Consider the following 16,941-nt stretch of genomic DNA (forward strand, 5'->3'; position numbering starts at 1 on the left):
GGGGGCCGAATACTTTCGCAAGGCACTGTATATATATATACACACACACACACACACACTACCGTTCAAAGGTTTGGGGTCACTTAGAAATGTCCTTGTTTTGAAAGAAAAGCAAAAAATGTTGTCCATTAAAATAACATCAAATTGATCAGAAATACAGTGTAGACATTGTTAATGTTGTAAATTGTAGCTGGAAATGGCATATTTTTTATGAAATATCTACATAGGCGTATTGAGGCCCATTATCAGCAACCATCACTCCTGTGTTCCAATGGCACATTGTGTTAGCCTATCCAAGTTTATAATTTTAAAAGGCTAATTGATCATTAGAATGTTAGCACAGCTGAAAACTGTTGATTAAAGAAGCAATAAAGCTGGCCTTCTTTCGACTAGTTTAGTACCTGGAGCATCAGGATTTGTGGGTTCGGTTACAGGCTCAAAATGGCCAGAAACAAAGAACTCTCTTCTGAGAGTGCGAGAAATTGCCAAGAAATTGAAGATCTCATACAAGGCTGTGTACTACTCCCTTCACAGAACAGCACAAAGTGGTTCTAACCAGAATAGAAAGAGGAGTGGGAGGCCCCAGTGCACAACTGAGCAAGAGGACAAGTACATTGGAGTGTCTAGTTTGAGAAACAGACACCTCACAAGTTCTCAACTGGCAGCTTCATGAAATAGAAACCACAAAACACCCGTCTCAACGTCAACAGTGAAGAGGCAACTCCAGGATGCTGACCTTCTTGGCAGAGTTGTAAAGAAAAAGCCATATCTCTGTCCAGTGTCTGTGTTTACATTAACAAAGCATGTCTGACTTTTGTTAACCTCTACGGGATCGGTGTGTGTGTGTGTGTGTGTGTCCGCGAGACGGTTGAGCTAACGTGATTAGCATGATGTAAGTAACAAGAACATTTCCCAGGACTTAGACATGTCTTATATGGGCAGAAAGCTTAAATTCTAACTGCGCTGTCCAATTTACAGTAGCTATTACAGTGAACAATACCATGCTATTGTTTGAGGAGAGTGCACAACAGCAAAAAACTGTTATCACGGCAACTGGTTTGATACGTTCACCTCTGAAGGTAAATAATGTACTTACATTCAGTAATCTTGCTCTGATTTGTGACACATGTTTTTTTCTTTGTATTATCTTTTACCAGATGTAGTGTGTCATATTCTTCTACATTCATTTCACATTTACACAACCTTCAAACTGTTTCCTTTCAAATGGTATCAAGAATATGCATATCCTTGTTTCAGGTCCTGAGCTACAGGCATTTAGATTTGGGTATGTCATTTTAGGGGAAAATTTGAAAGAAAGGTCCAATCCTTTTAATAGGAAGGAAATTGTCCAGACCACTTTTATGTCTATTTTAGATTATGGGGGTATAATCTATATGAATGTAGCAGCATCTACACTTTGCCTTTAGGTTTAATACTGGTGATGGTTATAGAACCCACCAATGTGTTTTGTATCAAAAAGTGGGTTGGGCCTCCTTGTATATAACTCTACAAAGCAGTCATGCAGAAACGTCCTATGTATCTATCATCATTAATTCAATTTACACTTACAAATTACCAAACTATTCTTTTTTTTGTGCCTTTTATGAGGAACAACCTACAGAGCTCTCTGAAATGAGATGTTCTGGTCCCCCTTGGTTAGTTCAGAGTAATGATCGGAGACCTCCACGTTGATAAACTTGTCTGTTTTTCTTAATATGTTTTGAATTGTGTATATTTATGCAGGGCTTATCTGTAAAGATAACCTAGTCTCAGTATGACTTCCCTGTCAACATAAAGGTTCAGTAAACAAAGTTTTAGAGTTAATTTCCTGCAAGTCTACACATTTTGCCATGGGGTGTAGAGAAAATACTGCAGTTTTAAAGCAAGTTTTCTGCACTTCTACACATATTGCCATTTAGCAATTTTAGAAGAGATTTCATGACATTCTACTAATTTTTCTATGGCACGGAGAGGAAAATTAGCTGTTAAATAGCTGATTTACTGCAATTTTACACATTTTGCCATAGGGTGGAGAGAAATGTTTGCAGTGTTTAATATGATAATTGAGTGAAACTGACTAACAAAATCAATGGGGGCCCGCCAGCCAGTAATTTGACCATGATAACAAACTTAGATAGCTAAACGAACTTAGCAGTCTAAAGGTTTTTAGCTGACATAGGCTAATTGATTGACTATCAGTGACTGACATAACAAGAGGAAAACTGCTGATGCACAACCACATTTCGAAATTGCACCTCATGTATTCCACTATTCTAAATTCGCAACAGTAAGTTGAGACTCCGATCCGAAGGCCTTCAAAAGGAAGTTTCCAGTTGTCCATCCCTGAATTAGGCCTACTATTAGCCTACAATTTAATGTTTTTTTCCCAATAGAACATTGGGACAATCATGATTGTGAAGCATTTGCTTGCATCCTCTAAACTCCTCTGCAGAACAAGGGGGCAAGATGGAGCCTGAGCCAGCCCTCTGCTTTTAGTAGACAAAGTGACAACACAGGCTCCTCTGCAGAACAAGGGGGCGAGATGGAGCCTGAGCCAGCCCTCTGCTTTTAGTAGACAAAGTGACAACACAGGCTCCTCTGCAGAACAAGGGGGCGAGATGGAGCCTGAGCCAGCCCTCTGCTTTTAGTAGACAAAGTGACAACACAGGCTCCTCTGCAGAACAAGGGGGCGAGATGGAGCCTGAGCCAGCCCTCTGCTTTTAGTAGACAAAGTGACAACACAGGCTCCTCTGCAGAACAAGGGGGCGAGATGGAGCCTGAGCCAGCCCTCTGCTTTTAGTAGACAAAGTGACAACACAGGCTCCTCTGCAGAACAAGGGGGCGAGATGGAGCCTGAGCCAGCCCTCTGCTTTTAGTAGACAAAGTGACAACACAGGCTCCTCTGCAGAACAAGGGGGGCGAGATGGAGCCTGAGCCAGCCCTCTGCTTTTAGTAGACAAAGTGACAACACAGGCTCCTCTGCAGAACAAGGGGGCGAGATGGAGCCTAAGCCAGCCCTCTGCTTTTAGTAGACAAAGTGACAACACAGGCTCCTCTGCAGAACAAGGGGGCGAGATGGAGCCTGAGCCAGCCCTCTGCTTTTAGTAGACAAAGTGACAACACAGGCTCCTCTGCAGAACAAGGGGGCGAGATGGAGCCTAAGCCAGCCCTCTGCTTTTAGTAGACAAAGTGACAACACAGGCTCCTCTGCAGAACAAGGGGGCGAGATGGAGCCTGAGCCAGCCCTCTGCTTTTAGTAGACAAAGTGACAACACAGGCTCCTCTGCAGAATGAGCTGCTCTGCCTCTGACACCTCTATCCTTTCCTCCCCTGCCCTTTTTCTTCAGGATGGGAGCAATTCGCGACGTGATCAAAAGATCTTCATACCATTTCCAGCCCGCCATATCAGCCCCTCTTCACTGGTGTCACCTTGAAATACCTCCCCCTTTGAAGCCATATCAGAGATGAGCTGACAGTGCAGGTAATTGGCCCGTTGGAGGTAATGATAGGGAGACCCGAGAGAGAGGACCGAGTGCAGAGAGCCAGCCAGGAGTTGGAATCTGTTGAACCACTTCTTCAATTCTTCTATCCATCAGCAAATTTATCAAAGACAAAGTGAGATAAGTGGTGGAAGGAGGTAGAGAGAGAGAGAGAGAGAGAGAGAGAGAGAGAGAGAGAGAGAGAGAGAGAGAGAGAGAGAGAGAGAGAGAGAGCGAGACATACAGAGAGAGAGAGAGAGATAGAGAGAGAGACAGGGATAGAGAGAGAGAGAGAGAGAGAGAGAGAGAGAGAGCGAGACATACAGAGAGAGAGAGAGATAGAGAGAGAGACAGGGATAGAGAGCGAGAGATACAGAGAGAGAGAGAGAGAGAGAGAGAGAGAGAGAGAGAGAGAAGAGCAAGAAGACACCACTTATAGATATTAAAGCACACAGTTTATGTATATGACACATTTCTGTGTGAATGTGGCCTATTTTTTTTGTGTCAACATTACTCTCCAACCTCAATGATTCCCTCAGAGGTAGCAATTACTGGGTGGTTGCTGGGTAACTTTTCATATGAATTTTTATATCCTAACCTTGGCCTGACTAATGCATGCACCAAAGCCCCATTTGCAGTGAAACAGAGGGAAATAGAGGAAGGGGTAGTAAACTGCGTCCCAAATGGCATGCTATACCCCATCAAGTGAATTACCATAGGGCTCTGGACAACATTAGTGCACTGTGTTAACAGCGGAGGCTCCACTGCCCATGGAAGTGACGGGATGATGATTTACCTGAAGTGGGATAGTGCTGACCATCCTATAAGGGTCGAATGTCAGGAGGGAGCAGGCGGTGTGAGAGCTCTGGAAAATACATTACATTTAATTCCGCTTCAATGTGTGGGCGGCTGGTCTGCTGATTGATGCTTCAGAGAGAGGATTTGTTGCTGCTGTGCTCTCTCAATAGTATAAGAGAGAGAGAGCTCGTGTGTGAGTGTGTGTTCAATGTATTAGAGAGAGACAGAGAGAGAGAGAGAGAGAGAGAGACAGAGAGGCTTTGGGTAATCATGTCAGGTTTCATAGGCGTGGAGATTTATTTCATGCTTTTATTCCGAGGAAAATATTGTGAGAAGCACATCCTCCCACCCAGTCAGTCAGCTAGTCCTCTCTCTTCCCAGTCCTGCCACCATCCAGACTCCAGACACACTGTATTTGTGTGAGTGATTGTCTTTCACCAGCCAAGCTTCACACTCATCCTGACCACAACCAAGAAATCAATTGGCTGCAGAGCGCTCCCAAAACAAGCTTGGCTTCCATCCCAAATGTCACCCTATTCCCTAAATAGTGCACTACTTTTGACCAGAGCCATTTGTGACCTGGTGGAAAGTAGCGCACTATGTTAAGGAATATGGTGCAATTTGGGACACAGACCTCGTACTGCGGTAATTATCTAACCAACCAGTCTGGTGGTGAGAGAGAGGAGGAAAGGAAAGGAATTTCTACAGTTAAAAAAAAGTACACAGAATGAAATAAATAAGACATGTAGAGACTTGTGAGGCAAAACTCTCTTGAGATAACCTGCTTTACAGTCTGCACCTGGGACACACACAACTTAGGATAATACAACCCGAAGCAAGGACACAACCCGAAGCAAGGATACAACCCGAAGCAAGGATACAACCCGAAGCAAGGATACACAGAAATAATGGCAGACAAACTCAATGCTGAGGGGTTGTAAGCTCACAAAGTGAATCATCATTATCCATGTATTATTTTGGCCTGCAAAAACAAAGATGGGGGATAGAGAAAGAGATGAGATAACACGAGTGAAGAACAGCCCCTGAGAGAGAAAGAGAGGGACAGTCAGAGAGAGAACGAGAGAGAGAGATACTTTTAACACAGCCTGGTGGAGCAGAATGTTGTGATCAGGTCTATGGATTCTAAACGAGGGTATGCTGCGCTGCTTTCACTAATGACTGACTGTCTGGGAGGAGAGTCCCAGCGTGTGGTTATGTGTGCGTGTCGGGGAGGGGAGTCCCAACACTGCACGCCGTTGGGTGGGGTGTCTAACAACTGGATACATCATGAATCTGCAGATTTCTCTCTTCTGTCAGCATATTTCACTTCAATTTCACTTCAATTTGCAGCAGGATGGTGCTTTTATGTGCCTCAAGTCTTTCTCCCACACCAAAACACCACGTATATTTCCTCACTCCTCTCCTTATATAGTCTCAGGAGCCCAAATTCAGCAACTCATGTAGCCGCCAAGTTTCCATTCCAGAGATTACAAATCACAGTCTGATAGCCTGACCCCGACTTGCCCATTGCCCATCAATAGGCCTTCTAATGAGCGTTTTATGAGTTGTGATCAGAGTTAATTGGGACATGCTTTAGTCAATAAGATTCCTGCTGATTTCAGTGCAGTCAGAGTCAGACGGCTGGTTTACATGCTCGAGCCGCCCCTGCAAATTGACTTGGAGATTGTAAGCAATTTTCAAAGGTCCCTGCGCAGACGGCCGAGACACACAAACACACACAAACCCTAGCCTACAGTCAGGACAACGGAAGGCATTAGCACTTTCACTTTGAATACAGATGGAGTGCATTTGGAAAAAAATATTCAGACCTCTTGAATTTTTCCACATTTTGTTACGTTACAGCCTTATTCTAAGATCGAGGAGTAAAAAAATACAATTGAATACACAATTGAATACACAAAATACCCCGTAATGACAAAGAAAAAACAAGTAGAGATTTTTTGGGGGCAAATTTTAATACTACATTTACATAAGTACTCAGACTTTTTACTCAGAACTTTGTTGAAGCACCTTTGGCAGCGATTACAGCCTTAAGTCTTCTTGGGTATGACGCTACAAGGTTGGGAAAGCTGTATTTGGGGAGTTTCTCCCATTCTTCTCTGCAGATCCTCTCAAGCTCTGTCAGGTTGGATGGGGAGCGTCGCTGCACAGCTATTTTCAGGTCTCTCCAGAGATGTTTGATCGGGCTCTGACTGGGCCATTCAGAGACCTGTCCCAAAGCCACTCCTGTGTTGTCTTGGCTGTGTGCTTAGGGTTGTTGTCCTGTTGGAAGGTGAACCTTCACCCCAGTCTGAGATCCTGAGCACTCTGGAGCAGGTTTTCATCAAGAATCTCGGTGCTTTGATCCTTTAATCTTTCCCTCAATCCTGACTAGTCTCCCACGCCCTGCCGCTGAAAAACATCCCCACAGCAGGATGCTGCCACCACCATAATTCACCGTAGGGATGCTTGGCATTCAGGCCAAAGAGTTCAATCTTGGTTTCATCACACCAAATAATCTTGTTTCTCATGGTCTGAGAGTCCTTTACGTGCCTTTTGGCAAACTCTAAGCGGGCTGTTATGTGCCTTTTACTGAAGAGTGACTTCCGTCTGGCCACTGTGTTCTTGGGGACCTTCAATGCTGCAGAAAATGTTTTGATTCCCTTCCCCAGATCTGTGCCTCGACACAATCCTGACTTGGAGCTCTATGGACAATTACTACGTCCTCATGGCTCGTTTTTTGCTCTGACATGCACTGTCAACTGTGGGACCTTATATGGAAAGGTGTGTGCCTTTCCAAATCATGTCCAATCAATTGAATTTACCCCAGGTGGACTCCAATCAAGTTGTAGAAATATCTCAAGGATGATCAATGGAAACAGGATGCACCTGCGCTCAATTTCGAGTCTCACAGCAAAGGGTCTGAATGCTTATGTAAATAAGGAATTTCTGTTTTTTATTTTTAATAATTGTGCAAAATGTTCTAAAAACCTGTTTTCACTTTGTCATTATAGGGTATTGTGTGTAGATTGATGATTTTATTTAATCCATTTTTATTTTGCTCCTTTGCACCCCATTATTTTTATTTTTACTTTGCACATTCTTCCACTGCAAATCTACCATTCCAGTGTTTTACTTGCTATATGGTATTTACTTTGCCACCATGGCCTTTTTTTTTGCCTTTACCTCCCTTATCTCACCTCATTTGCTCACATCGTATATAGACTTGTTTCTACTGTATTATTGACTGTATGTTTTGTTTTACTCCATGTGTAACTCTGTGTTGTTGTTTGTGTCGAACTGCTTTGCTTTATCTTGGCCAAGTCGTAGTTGTAAATGAGAACTTGTTCTCAACTTGCCTACCTGGTTAAATAAAGGTGAAATAAAATAAATAAATAAATTTTTAGAACAAGGCTGTTACGTAACAAAATGTGGAAAAGGGGAAGGGGTCTGAATTACTTTCCAGAATGCTCTGTTGGTTGGAACGAACATAGCCCCAGCTAAAGCGAGAGAGAGCAAGAGAGAGAAAGACTTGTATGTACTTTTATGATGTCAAAGACACATTGACGCTGCTGTGTATGTATTAATGTATTGCATGCTTTTGAGGTCAAAGATGTTGGGACTTGTCGGAACACCAAGTCTATTTTGCGTGAAGTGTATGTAACCCACAGGTTACTTTTAGCTCATTCTTGCACAGAATAATTTAGTTACATTGTTGCATCCCCGACCACCATTAGGAAGGTGTTGGATTTACTTCTGGTTCAACTGGCATAAGAAGTTCCTCTGCTTTTTCTGTCGTCAGTGCTATTTGGGATCCTTGGGAAGTTCCTAGCCTAAACCTGAACCCTTAACCATTTTACATTTCAACTTCAATGGGGTAGGGAGGTCCGAAGGATCCAATGATAGCACAGACCTTTTTCTCTCCTCCCGCTCTGAGACTCGACAGTTGGAGATGCTGCGAGAGCCTGAGCTCTGGGTCAGGTGTTTTCAAACTTTTATTGCCCAGGGACCCCTGTCCAGGCAAGCCGGCGACCATATATTAGCAAAACATCTAAGTCATGTCTTGTCTTATCAGGTGAATGATAATGGCAAGAATGAAGTAATCAACATTTTAAAATGAATAGATTTGGTAGACATTGTTTTGACCTCCCCTTACTTCATTGGAAGAGGAAGTGTAAACTCTAACATAGTCTATTAGCTAGCTGGAAGGTAGCTAAAGTCATCTTGGCAGTGTAAACTCTAACATAGTCTATTAGCTAGCTGGAAGGTAGCTAAAGTCATCTTGGCAGTGTAAACTCTAACATAGTCTATTAGCTAGCTGGAAGGTAACTAAAGTCATCTTGGCAGTGTAAACTCTAACATAGTCTATTAGCTAGCTGGAAGGTAGCTAAAGTCATCTTGGCAGTGTAAAGAAAATGTTGCTGTTGTAAAGCGCATTTTCTGCAATTCTTTCATTGAGCTGAAAGACAATGTTGCAGTTTTAAAGCAAATTTACTGCAATTTTATTCATTTTGCCATGGCTAGCTCTGTGATCCTCTGCTCAAACATTATACCAAAATCAATGGGCATGTGTTCTGAATACCCAGTTCTGGGAATTTTATATTAGAGATGGGCAGTTCTGCTTTTTTTACTGACTGATCTTTTCAACTCGTTCAGTAAAATGAACAAATCTTTCGACAAGTGTGATTCAGATTTGATTAGATTTGATTCAATAATGCCCAGGGCACACAGGACCCCCTAACAGCGAACAATGAACTGAATTCTCTGCGTGCCTGGCAGACATCTCAGCTTAGATGTCGGCCCACTTCAAGCTCGACCTCGACAAAACGGAGCTGCTCTTTCTTCCGGGGAAGGCCTGCCCGTTCCTAGACATCGCCATCACGGTTGACAACTCCATGGTGGCCCCTTCCCAAAGTGCAAAGAACCTTGTCGTGACCTTGGACAAGACCCTGCCATCCTCTGCAAACATCAAAGCAGTGACTCGCTCCTGCAGGTTGATGCTCTACAACATCTTTTGAGTGTGACCCTGCCTCACAGGAAGCAGCACAGTTCCTAATCCAGGCACTTCTCATCTCCTGTCTGGACAACTCGCTGTTGGCTGGGCTCCCCGCTTTCCCATCAAACCCCTGCAACTTACCCACAATGCAGCACGCCTGGTGTTCAACCTTCCCAAGTTCTCCCACGTCACCCGGCTCCTCCGCACACTGGATTCCAGTCAAAGATCGCATTCACTACAAGACCATGATATTTGCCTACAGAGCAGCAAGAGGAACTGCTACTCCCTACCTTCAGGCTATGCTCAAACCCTACCCCCCAACACAAGTACCTAGTTCTGCCACCTCTGGTCTATTGGCCCTCCCACCCCTACAGGAGGGCAGCTCCCGCTCAGCCCAGTCAAAGCTCTTCTCTATCCTGGCACCCTAATGGTGGAACCAGATTTCTCCTGACGCTAAGACAGCAGAGTCCCTGCCCATCTTCCAAAAACATCTGAAACCCTACATCTTCAAAGAGTATCTTAAATAATCCCACAGCACCCCACCCCCAAAAAACAAACACTCACTCAACTTCCCCCCTACTAGCACTGACTGCTGATAGCTACTTCACTGAAGAAAAATGTATTACTTAAGTAAAATGTGATCTCAGGTTTTTTTTAAAAATACATTTGCAAAAAATTCTAAAACCCTGTTTTTGCTCTGTCATTATGGCGTATTGTGTGTAGATTGAACGATGTAATACATTTTAGAATATAGCGTAACAAAATGTGGAAAAGGTAAAGGGGTCTGAATACTTTCCCGAATGTACTGTACACTGTATTCAACTGACCGGATGTATATGCCACTAGAGGTTACTTAAGTATGTATGTTTCACAGTGGTGTATGTACGACCTGATGAAGATCAAACTTCGGATCGAAACGTTGTGTTCATTGTGCGTCTGATTAAATCACCATGGGAGCATTTCAGAGTTGTGTACATTCCCTTTCTCTTTGATACATTCTTCTGTCCTGCACCTGACATGGTGAATGTGCATATTTTTCCATTTTTTTCTAATGGCCCACACATACATTTTCACATGCTGGCTGCTTACAGACCACATAGTTTATTATTGCCACACACCTCTTACTAGGCCCAACTTGATAAGAACTCAGGTCCCTCAGAAGAGAGGACTGCAATTTGGTAACTTCAATGTTACCAAATGATAAATAGACATATCAATGTAGCACCACACCTTGTCAAAATCAAAGAAATCAAACAAAGGAAGACATTAACAATGTACAGACTGACTACAGACCAAGACTATGTAAGCACTGTGGGTCCGGTGAACTAGAGGATGAGCAGCAATTCCTACCCCACTGTGAGTGAGTGAGTGAGTGAGTGAGTGAGTGAGTGAGTGAGTGAGTGAGTGAGTGAGTGAGTGAGTGAGTGAGTGGTTTCAGAAAGCTTCAGAAGGGAGGGATGAAAAAGTGGTCAACTCTTTTCAACATGTTTATTTGTGATAAAGGATAAATGTACATTCGTATTTTGGATCGACACGAACTCAAGCACACAAACACAAATTTAAGTCACAGGGTACGTGGCAGCCTGTGATGACGGAAGATTAAAAACTGTTCCCTCACAACCTTATCTTCCCTTTAACACCCACAGAAAAATAGGAGGGTTTAGATAAGTGACATTTTACCAACGCTCCTTCCCTCCATCCACCTATCATGACATTTCCACTTCTCTGTCCTCTGAACTTAACAGTCAGTTTGTGTCCCATAGCAAGGTCATCCTGCACCAGTAGGGGTCAAAGGTTCAAGGGCCCGAGGTTAATGGTCAGGTCAGATAGCTATCGCCAGCCAGCCAGCGATCAGGAACATGCCCCCATAAGGAGCCAATTTCCTCAGCACAGGGTCCTCCGTCAGGGCCTGGTGGTACAAGGACCCACAGAACGCCCCTGTGCCCAATACCAGGAGGGTGCCCGCCTGCAGAGAGAAGACAGGGGAAAAGAGTGTGTGCTTATCTGCTTATTGTCAAGACCAATATGTACAGTTTTTGGCACAAACAGCATTCAAATAGTGTCATACAGCATCTGAAAAGACATGTACTTGGTCCACAAATCACGAATACAAAACAAAACAGAGAATACATGCACACGGAGGATTAGAATAAACCATAGAGATGTATTTTCTATTACAACAATATAGTGTTCCATTTAATTATATTATTATAATGATGGGAGGGAAGCATACAGTACATACCACAGCAGGTTTCCTACAGCGAGAGGCACCCAGCAGAGCTATGCTGTGGTAGAAGTGGTACTTGTTGGCCGTCTCATAAAGCTGGGGAGGATAGTTTAACCAGGCAAGTCAGTTAAGAACAAATTCTTACTTACAATGACAGCCTACCAAAAAGGCAGAAAGGCCTCCTGCGGGGATGGGGGCTGGGATTAAAGTAAAAAATGAATTATAAATATAGGGCAAAAGACACATCACGACCAGAGAGACACCACAACACTACATAAAGAGATACCTAAGACAACATCATAGCATGGCAGCAACACATGCCAACACAGCATGGTAGCATCACCACATGGCAGCAGCACAAAACATGGTCCAAACATGATTGGGAACAGACAACAGCACAAAGAGCAAGAAGGCAGAGATAACAATACATCACGCAAATCAGGATAGAGAGAAATATGTTACATTAGAGATCAGCATTGTTAGTGAAGATAGCACCCTGGAGAAGAAGGCTGACGTTTTACGTGTCCCTAACCGATTGTGTTTTTTTGTGCGTATCTTTGTGTTGTTTGGAAATAATTGTTTTACTTATTTTGTAAATAATGTTTCTGCTACCGTATCTTGTGACCGAAAATATTTTCTGGACATCAGAACTGCGATTACTCACCACAAACTGGCAGAATCCTTTTTCCCCCTTTAACGAGTCTAACGAGCCCGACGTGAATGACATATTGCTTTCTTGGGGCCCAGATCCCCGTCATATGTGTGAAGAGAAAGCGGAGAAAAAGGGGCCGGAGGGCAGGCTGCTGCCTTCTGAGAATTCATAGGCGATTGAATAAACTCCCACTACCTTCCATTCTGCCTGCAAACGTGCAATCTTTGTCAAATAAAATCGATGACCTACGTGGAAGATTAAAACAACCAACGGGACATTCAAAACTGCTTCACGGAGTCGTGGCTGAACGACGACATTATCAACATACAGCTGGCTGGTTATACGCTGCATCAGCAGGATATAACAGCGGCGTCTGGTAGGACAAGGGGTGGTGGACTACGTATTTTTGTAAATAACAGCTGGTGCACGATATCTAAGGAAGTCTCAAGGTTTTGCTCGCTGAGGTAGAGTATCTCATGATAATCTGTAAACCACACAAACTACCTAGAGCGTTTTCATCTGTATTTTTCCTAGCTGTCTACATACCACCACAGACTGATGCTGGCACTAAGACCGCACTCAATGAGCTGTATTCCGCCATAAGAAAACAGGACAACGCTCACCCAGAGGCGGCGCCCCTAGTGGCTGGGGACTTTAATGCAGGGAAACAAATCTAGTTTACCAAATTTTTATCAGCATGTTATATGTGCAACCAGAGGGAAAAAAACTCTGGACCACATTTACTCCGCACACAGAGACGCATACTAAGCTCTCCCTCGCCCTCCATTTGGCAAATGTTGACCATAATTATATCCTCCTGATTCTTCCTTACAAGCAAAAATTAAAGCAGGATGCACAAGTGTCTCAATCAATAAAAAAAGTGGTCAGATGAAGCAGATGCTAAGCTACTGGACTGGTTTGCTAGCACAGACTGAAATATGTTCCGGGATTCCTCTGATGGCATTGAGGATTACACCACATCAGTCATTGGCTTCATCAATAAGTGCGTCCCCACAGTGACCATACGTACATACCCCAACCAGAAGCCATGGATTACAGGCAACATCCTCACTGAGCAAAAGGCTAGAGCTGCCGCTTTCAAGGAGTGGGACTCTAACCCAGAAGCTTATAAGAAATCCCACTATGCCCTCCGACGAACCATCAAGCATGAGACTACCAGCTGTTCCAGAAGACTGTGTGATCACGCTCTCCGCAGCCGATATGAGTAAGACCTTTAAACAGGTCAATATTCACAAGGCCGCAGGGCCAGACAGATTCTTTATTTAACTAGGTAAGTCAGTTAAGAACAAATTCTTATTTACAATGACTGCCTACCCTGGCAAAACCAGGACGTGTACTGCGAGCATACGCTGACCAACTGGCAAGTGTCTTCACTGACATTTTCAACCTCTCCTGTCCGAGTCTGTAATACCAACGTGTTTTAAGCAGACCACCATAGTCCCTGTGCCCAAGAACACTAAGGTAACCTGCCTAAATGATTACCGACACGAAACACTCATGACTGAAGTCATGAAGTGCTTTGAAAGGCTGGTCATGGTTCACATCAACACCATTATCTCAGAAACCCTAGACCCACTCCAAAACCACCCTAACAGATCCACAGATGATGCAATCTCTACTGCACTCCACACTGCCCTTTCCCACCTGGACAAAAGGAAAATCTAAGTGAGAATGCTGTTCATTGACGACAGCTCAGCATTCAACACCATAGTGCCCCCAAAGCTCATCAAGCTTTGGACCCTGGGACTAAACACCTCCCTCTGCTACTGGATCCTGGACTTCCTGACGGGCCGCCCCACAGGTGGTAAGGGTAGGTAACAACACATCCGCTGATCCTCAAGACAGAGGTCCCTCAGGGGTGCGTGCTCAGTCCCCTCCTATACTCCCTATTTACTCATGGCTGCATGGCCAGGCACGACTCCAACACTATCATTAAGTTTGCAGATGACACAACATTGGTTGGCCTGATCACCGGCAACAACAAGACAGCCTATAAGGAGGATGTCATAGGCCTGGCCGTGTTGTGCCAAGACAACAACCTCTCCCTCACTGTGATCAAGACAAAGGAGATCATTGTGGACTACAGGAAAAAGAGGACCGAGCATGCTCCCATTCTCATCGAAGGAGCTGTAGTGGAGCAGGTTGAGAGCTTCAAGTTCCTTGGTGTCCACATCACCAACAAACTAACATGGTCCAAGCACACCAAGACAGTTGTGATGAGGGCACGACAAAACCTATTCCCCCTCAGGAGACTGAAAAGATTCTGCATGGGTCCTCAGATCCTCAAAAGGTTCAACTGCTGCACCATTGAGAGCATCCTGACTGGTTGCATCACTGCCTGGTATGGCAACTGCTCAGCCACTGATCGCAAGGCACTGCAGAGGGTAGTGCGTACGGCCAGGTACATCACTGGGGCCAAGCTTCCTGCCATCCAGGACCTCTATACCAGGCGGTGTCAGAGAAAGGCCCTAAAAATTGTCAAAGACTCCAGCCACCCTAGTCATAGACTGTTCTCTCTGCTACTGCACGGCAAGCGGTACCGGAGCGCAAAGTCTAGGTCCAAGAGGCATCTAAACAGCTTCTACCCCCAAGCCATAAGACTGCTGAACAACTAAATTAATCAAATGGCCATCTGGACTGCTGCTGCTCTTTAATTACTTGTTACTCTTTATCTCTTATTCTTTTTCATATTTTTTTTAAACTGCATTGTTGGTTAGGGGCTCGTAAAGTAAGCATTTCACCTGTCATATATGGCTCATGTGACTAATAAAGTTGTATTTGATTTGATTTTGAAGTTGACAAGGAGGAAGGAGGTGGTATAACAGTCTCATATATTAATTAAACGGTATCAAAACAGTGTATTAGTGTATTGGTAGTGGGCGCAATTTATAATATAAATCCATACGAAAACAATAACACTTACCACTCTCGAGTAGTCTTCTGGATCTTTGTTTTTGAAACCTGAATAAAACAAATAGTAGGTATTGTAAAGGGTCATGGCAGCTGAACAGTAAGGGTAGGGCCACATAAAATACCGTGTGTTGTATCCTATGTGTGTGTCACTTGATCATAAAGAGTTTAGCCTACAGCCTACATATCCTTCAGAGCGCAGTTTTTATTAGGCTCGGTTTCATTTACAGTAGTAAACTACAGCCGGAAAGCACAGATACATTGTTGTTATGCATTTCTACACCATGCTGTCTGGACAGGACTATCCCATCCCCATGGCCAAATGAGTGACATGAAGCAGCGATAGCCTATCCTGCAGCGTTTACAAAACAGCAGACTGCTTTTAACGTTAACAACACAATCATGCAATCTGTTTGTCATGCAGCGCGCAATGATAAACTGTGGATTCTTACCATGCGCTCCGTATGCCCCCGCTGCGACAGCGAGCGCCCCCGACACTCCTGCTAACCTCTGCACAACCAAAGAAGTGGCCATTGCTGTGTATCACAAGCCGACGAATGACGTGAAAGATGAAGGAAACTGCGTGCGGTAGGGACTCGTTAGTGAGTGCACATCCTCCTGCAGAGTTGTTTCCTGAGCCAAAATGGCGCCCGCTGTGTTACAGTTTCTGGGATAGATTTCATAACTCTGAAGTGCAACCAAATGTTAAAGGTTTTCCCTTTCATCTGTGTAGTGCAGTGGCAACCCGTCATTCAGGACAGGTAGGGCAGAGCCCCACCTGTTTTGATCCCACCATGTTTTTGTTGGCTGTTTTGAGTGTTATTTTGGCATTAATACATATCCGTTGTCAAACAATGTACAAAAATAAAATCATGGAGTTAATAAAGTCGTTTTTTTTTGCTTTCTTGAATAAGGCAGCTCCAACATGCAGGTTTTTCAGCCTAACTCGGTGCTTTCTGTGGTGGTGGGGCAGCCAGCGGAAAATATGTAGCGTAGAGCTTCCTAATGATCTCTAGTTGCGCTGTGATTGGCTTAGTGTTGTGTCACTTATGGGGACACAACGTCACCAAAGAATCTACGGGGAGAGATGGGGAATTGTAGCCTCCTTAATGGGGAATTGTAGCCTCCTCGATGGGGAATTGTAGCCTCCTCAATGGGGAATTGTAGCCTGCATGCTTGTCCCAACCAAGCACCCAAGCAAACTGACTAAAGTTAGCTTGCTTGCAAGCTAGTTATTTCCAGACACAAGTAAGAGAATACCTCACTCTGTTCATTTTGCTAGCCGTAGCAGAGCTGGTTAGGCTATTTACATGTTAACTAGAGCGTTCTTGACTAACAATTACTTTTTTTGTCTACTTTTACTGACACAAGTCATATTTAAAGGGTGTTGCACGTTCATAAATTCACCAGTTGTTCTGAATTTGCAAACGCCAGAGATACGCTGACTGGAAAAGTTGTTCAAGTTCTAGCCAGCTAAACAACCACCTGCATCTCTAGCTGTGTATAGCCACTGAAAAACAATATGAGGGGGAAAAGTCAGTCACTCACCCACTCCTCCAATGGCATGACATGACATCCTCCTAGCAGCTAGCTAGCTATCTAGCTAATGTTAACTCTAGCCTATTAGCCACGTTATGACTGACGTGATCATTGCCCTTGATAGTTTGATTGTATTGACATTCCCAGCCTTAGTTACATTAGTCCGTTTTTGTCCAGAATATTGTGTCATTGAAACTGAAACAGTGCATCCAGAATAGAGGCAGCAAACAATGTACCAGGCCAGCTGTGATTTACAACCTGATAGCAATATATTTTGGACTACCAGGAAATGTATTGGTTAATTCTATTATCTTCATTC

The 16,941-nt window shown here is 44.0% G+C and overlaps 1 protein-coding gene across 1 annotated transcript; it reads right to left on the reverse strand.

Moving 5' to 3' along the window:
- Window positions 1-10,747: 10,747 nt before the first annotated feature.
- On the reverse strand, window positions 10,748-16,055 carry tmem256 (transmembrane protein 256). The gene is made up of 4 exons (XM_035783676.2): window positions 15,536-16,055; window positions 15,097-15,134; window positions 11,516-11,596; window positions 10,748-11,239 (listed from the first exon to the last, which is right to left on the reverse strand). The coding sequence occupies exons 1-4, from the start codon at window positions 15,615-15,617 to the stop codon at window positions 11,096-11,098; spliced, it is 345 nt and encodes a 114-aa protein (XP_035639569.1). The 5' UTR covers window positions 15,618-16,055; the 3' UTR covers window positions 10,748-11,095.
- Between the last annotated feature and the right edge of the window lie 886 nt (window positions 16,056-16,941).

Source organism: Oncorhynchus keta, chromosome 13, assembly GCF_023373465.1.
Source record: "Oncorhynchus keta strain PuntledgeMale-10-30-2019 chromosome 13, Oket_V2, whole genome shotgun sequence".
Classification (NCBI taxonomy): domain Eukaryota; kingdom Metazoa; phylum Chordata; class Actinopteri; order Salmoniformes; family Salmonidae; genus Oncorhynchus; species Oncorhynchus keta.

Coding starts and splice junctions, on each gene's coding strand:
- tmem256 (XM_035783676.2), bottom strand. CDS start 15,617: ATGGCCACTTCTTTGGTTGTGCAGAGGTTAGCAGGAGTGTCGGGGGCG. Junction 11,597..15,096: donor CAGAAGACTACTCGAGAGTG/GTAAGTGTTATT, acceptor TATCCTCCCCAG/CTTTATGAGACGGCCAACAA. Junction 11,240..11,515: donor GCTGTAGGAAACCTGCTGTG/GTATGTACTGTA, acceptor TTCTCTCTGCAG/GCGGGCACCCTCCTGGTATT.